At 30.6% G+C, this 5,712-nt stretch overlaps 1 protein-coding gene across 1 annotated transcript; it reads left to right on the forward strand.

Moving 5' to 3' along the window:
* The first annotated feature begins 310 nt into the window (after positions 1–310).
* Positions 311–2,502, forward strand: LOC107890574 (putative F-box protein PP2-B12). Its single transcript, XM_041101257.1, has 2 exons — positions 311–819; positions 1,941–2,502. Exons 1-2 carry the CDS (start codon positions 554–556, stop codon positions 2,215–2,217), a joined length of 543 nt encoding a protein of 180 aa, XP_040957191.1. The 5' UTR covers positions 311–553; the 3' UTR covers positions 2,218–2,502.
* The last annotated feature ends 3,210 nt before the right edge of the window (positions 2,503–5,712 follow it).

Genomic DNA, 5,712 nt, shown 5'->3' on the forward strand with positions numbered 1-5,712 from the left:
ATTCACAAATAAATTAGAAAGATGCGGAACCCACACCTGATTCGCGATCAATGACGTTCAGACACTGACTCGACGACAAGGAAGCGAAGCTCTCCAAAATCCACAAGCAAAACCGTTTTCAAAAAAAAATAAAGAAGAACAAAAGAAAAGAAACAATGAAAGGGGAAGAAGAGAACATCTAGAAAAAAAATGAAAAAATAAAAATAAAAATAAATAGTTATATCTTTTAACTTAAAACAAAACTGATACTTAACAAAAACAAAAAGAAATTAAAAATATTTTTCCAAAACACACAGAATTAAGGCTCAAACTCAAAACCTTAAGATACACTAACACTCCTTCAACCACCATACCAGCAGGCTTGTTCTATTACTTAAATATGCAACTAAACACAATAGCACAACTTTCTCTCTGAACCTAACCACAAAACTCAAAACCATTATTGAAATAGGAAAACTTAACAAAGAAGGATTGAAATGAAAGTCGGGCGAAGCAGTCCAAGTCTTTTTTAAACACCCCTCCCCTTACTTATTTTCCCATCGAAGAAAATAAAATGGATATTACAAGGATATTGCCTGAAGAGTGCCTGTGTTTGATCATATCGTTGACTTCGCCTGTAGATGCATGTGGATCGGCTATGGTTTCTCACGCTTTGAGATCGGTTGCAGACTGTGATGCAGTGTGGGAAAAGTTTCTGCCGTCTGATTACAAGTCCATCATATCGGGATCATCGTCGTCGTCGTTGCTTTCGCCGGGGAAAAGAAGGATCTATATTTTCATCTTTGTTTCCATCCCATTCTCATTCAAAATGGTACCATGGTAATCGCCAAAGCTCACTCTTTAATCTCTTTCGACTTTTGTTCTTATAAAGCTTCACATCATGTAGTTAAATGCTAGTAAACGATGTATATGTATATGTATATGTATATGTGAGCTGCAGGGGGTACTTTACTTTGGATTCTTGAGTTCTAGATGATCAAAATGCTTTTAACTTGAGTTCTATGTTTATTGCGTTTGGGAAATCAAAAATGTTTTTCATAGCAGAAGCAATGAATTTTGGGGTCAAATCTTTTGTGAAAAAGTGTTTTTCTGTCGAAACCTTAAAGTCTTTTTATGTTTTGAAAGTAAAAATTATTATTAACTATTTAAAAGTATATAAAAAATTAATTTAATTTAATCAATTGAGTTTTAATACGATTGGCCTGCACAGTTTTGTCAATACAAAAGGACGTGAGTTTAAATGTGCCGAAACACATTATAAAAAAACAAATATGATCAAAACGGATAATAAGATTATTCAAAAAAATTTAAATTAATTTATAATTTATATATTATTATATTAAATTATATTCTAACCTTCAACCATACTTTTTGGCAGAAATAGAAAACACTAAAACTTAATAAATTGTTTTTTTCACGACATTTTTCAATTATATTTTTCAAAAGCATTTTTCAACAGCAACGACAATAGAAAACAAACTTTAATACTCTATTAAATAATGTGATGTTAAAGTTAAATTATTTAAATAAGTGTCATGACATACTAAGTAATGTTTTGCACGTTCATGCTCTCTTAGCATTAATACTCCAGGTTTGACATAATACATCCGCATTCAATATAGTCCCTGACATTAAAAAATGTGGTGAAAATTTTTTGGTTTCCAAAACATTTTAGTGTACGCATTTGGAAAATTTTATACATTTATATCTAAAAATAATAAAACCAGTCTAAAAACCAAAAACACTATATGTCATAATCCACAATATTTTACTGGTTTAACATTGGTTGTGCTATGAGTAACATTACCTTACTAGTTGTGCCAACTGCAATGCTAAATAAAGCTTTAGAGCATGGTATTTTTTTACATTGATGTTATGTTATTTACTTTCATCTTCATGAAATTCTCTTTGTTTTGTTCTTATCTCGAATGTTTTAATAGGTTCTCAGAAGTTGCCGAGCTCAAACTTGTGTGGTGGCTCGAGGTGAAGGGGATGATTGACATCAGAATCTTATCTTACAATACAAACTATGCAGCATACCTTGTGTTTAAGCTTAGAAACAAGCGTACAATTGAGTTTAGGCATAGAGCCGTTGGCTTGCATATCAATGTCGGCGGAATCACCTCATGGGAAGTGCGGAGGGTGTCGTTAGACCCTTCACAAAATGGGACCCAACATGTTCGAGAGAGAGAAGATGGGTGGGTGGATGGAGGTTGAAATGGGCGAGTTTTTTAATGAATTTGGTGATGATGGAACTGTACAGCTTAGTCTTAGGGAGATTGATACAAGTTACTATAAGCAAGGCCTCATTATTGAAGGAATTGAGCTACGGCCTAAAGATACTGGTAGCTAGGTAGACTTTGGATTAGGGTTTGGTAAGCTCTACGGCCTAAAGATACTGGTAGCTAGGTAAACTCTAAATTAGGGTTTGGTAAGCTCACCCTATTTGAAGTGATTCACAATTTCATCTAACTCGTATGAATGATATTTTAAAATTTTCAAGCTGTGTGTTGATTCAAAATTATGTATTTTTCAAATATTTTTTTTATTTTTTAGTTTTATCGAGCAATAGATAGAAAGAAAATTTTCTACCAAGTACATATATACAACGAAAAATTATAGTTTTCATCTTTTTATTTTTTTATCTATTTAATTTTTCTTCTTTTCAATTTTATTTTCACTCCACTAAATAAAGCCTAAAAAACGGATTTGAACAATAAAGTTCTAATAATTATTGATTGATTTGTTCAATAGTTCATCATTGACATTAACTATGTGCTTTGGATATCATTGAATCAAATCAACAAATACATTAATCAAAAGCCATTAAAATGTGCTTGTAACAATCTGTGAAAGCTAAACTAAAGGTGGGTTTGAATGGGCGATTGGGTGCGGTGCGTTTAGCTTACTTTTTGTCTCACGCTACAGTATTACTACGGTATCTAATCTCACCGCCACCACTGTTTTTACACTAACCGCTGGTAAACGCACCGCCCATCCAAACTCACCTTAATAGACATAATAATATAAAAAAAAGTAGAGGAAAAGAATAGAGATGAAAGTGGACATGGCATATTGCTTGAGAGAGTGTTTTATCTCGATTGGATCCTGTCATCGACATCGCCAACTGATGCTTGACGATCGTTGATCGAGTCTCCGATCTTTAGGTTTATAGAACGGACAATTTAAGTGAATTCATATTATTTTCAATAACATTATATAAGTTTTTGACATGTTCGAATATTTATTCATTATGTTTATGTCATTGAGCAATAATGTATTTTAATTCATCAGGTTTTTTATCAAGTAATTGTATTTCATTTGTATGTACATCACCACGATGAAATTGGCTGCTTAATTACTAAGGAATTTGTCAAAATGGGATGTGGGATATAACGAGTTCGGGTCGGGTCGAGTTTGGGTCAAGTCAAGTCAAGTCAAGTAAAAAATTCAGTTCATTTTCTAGGCTCGAATTAGGCCTGGACCGAAAAATAAGTGTAAAATTTTACTTAAGTCCGGCATAGATAAAAATAATAAAGCCTGAGCCCAGCCCGGCTCGTATTAAATTTTTATATTATTTTTTATATAAAAAATTTTAAAAATATAATATAACAAATACACTGAAAACATTAAAATAAATGTTTCCCAACAAGTGAAAAAGAATTAAAATATATATACTTAAATAATACTAAGATACATGTAACTTAGCAAGCTAATACCTCTATATTAACAATAAAATAGTACCAATATAATAGTGAAATTATAGCAAAACAGTAAAAAATAAAAGCAATTATTTTTTGTAAATTTGGGTTGGGCTCGAGCAAAAAAAGCTTACCCGTGACTTGACCTATTTAGAAAATGAGCCTTATTTTTTGTCCAATCCCAATTTTCAAGCTTATATTTTTATCGAAACTCTCTCACTTTTCAAGCGAGCTTTCAAGTCAAACTGGATCTCAACCAAGAACAAGTCTAGATCTAACCCTAAGCACTAGTTTGATATTTAAATGCTTAATTTGTGAGCAAGGAATGGATTAATATGAGATGTGAGATCCAACCATAACCTAGCATGATAAAATTTGATTGATATTTAAATGCTTAATTAGGCTATACTATAACAAAAGAGGTTTGCTAAATTGATATTATAGGTTAATTAGATATTAATTTAATCAATAAATTTACTTGAAGAATTGATTATATTAAAAACTACCCAATAATCGGAATTTCTTTTAAACAAAATTTTTATTCTAGCTTTTCTTATCAATCGCCCAAATAGAAAATGTGACATTATCTAGAATATAGGATTTATTATTATCGACACTAAAATTAGTAAATTTTAACTTCACAAGCTAAATTAAAAAACTAGCATCTACCCAACCTTTTATATTTGTCTATTTTTTAAATATAATTTAAAATATATAATTTATATAAAAAGGGAGTGAAACTTTGATTTGAAAAAGTAACGGAGTCCAGGCTGTTAGATTTGACTGGGAAATGACATGACGATTTGGCTTCATTTTCTGTTTTTGCTTTTGCGGGCTTCTCAAACTTTTTAAGTAGCCCATGTTTTGTTCTTTGATCAGCCCAGCACTGCTGTGGTTTGTTTCAACTCTAGTATTAGTTTTCTTTTATCTCCTTAATAATATCCCAGTCAATTTATTCAAAAAAATATATATAGTAAAGTTAAATTTTTTATATTAATAAGTTTTAGATTTGAATTTCATTATATGTAGTTTTTTATTGATTTTATATATAAATATAAAAAAATACACTCATAATAATATAATTATCTTTGTAAAAAAATGTGAATATTCCTGTACTGCCCCTTATTGGTCCCAAGGGACAGAGGAGGCTAGGTTAGCCAAAAGATGGTTATCGGTTCAAGGACGCAAGGTGCCCCTGCTTTTTCAGGGTAAAAAGGGGTAAAGAAAATGCCCCGAGCTAATGTTCGAGTACTAGGCGCTACGGCGGTACTTAGTTGACTCATGACATCAAATTAGCTAGATGTTTAATATATTTTTGGGTAAACTACATCGTTTGTCACTCTAGATAGGGATCGTTCCTATTTTAGTCACCCTACATTTTTTTTAATTTAGTCACCCAAATTAGAAATAATTATTTTTAAAAAATTAAGATTTACTATTATCAAACAAAATAATTATACTCAATGCTTAAGTTTTACCAACATATCAACAGTGTTATAATATAAATTCAATACTTTATTTTTCAGTATTTATATTTTTAGTTTATCAAATACATTCTCACTCAATGACCCTTTTTTTATATAGTACTTACTTCCATCTATAATACCTCTGTAATAATATAAACGGGAAGAAAATACACACTTAAACTTATATTCTTTTAATTATTATAATAATTTAAATTTTGAAGTCATAAATGTATTTATCCTCATTAAATTTAAAAAAAATTAAAGTCAAACATATTAAATATTAAACCATTGATTTACTAAAAAAAAAACATGTATCACTTCTTTTCTTTTTTTATAACAATCATGGAATCAAGATCAACCTCGAGATGTTCCTGTAATAAGGTTAGGGTCTCTTCATATACTTACATCTCATCATATTTCTCATTTACAAATTTAGCCATCCAATCAGGTACTGTGTTGTGTTCCTTAGGGATACGTCAAAAACGAACTTTTCAATTTCGGCATAGAAGTTGACTAATCAAACGCAACTTTGATATCATACTATT

The sequence above is a fragment of the Gossypium hirsutum genome, chromosome D09 (genome assembly GCF_007990345.1).
Source record: "Gossypium hirsutum isolate 1008001.06 chromosome D09, Gossypium_hirsutum_v2.1, whole genome shotgun sequence".
NCBI classification, from domain to species: domain Eukaryota; kingdom Viridiplantae; phylum Streptophyta; class Magnoliopsida; order Malvales; family Malvaceae; genus Gossypium; species Gossypium hirsutum.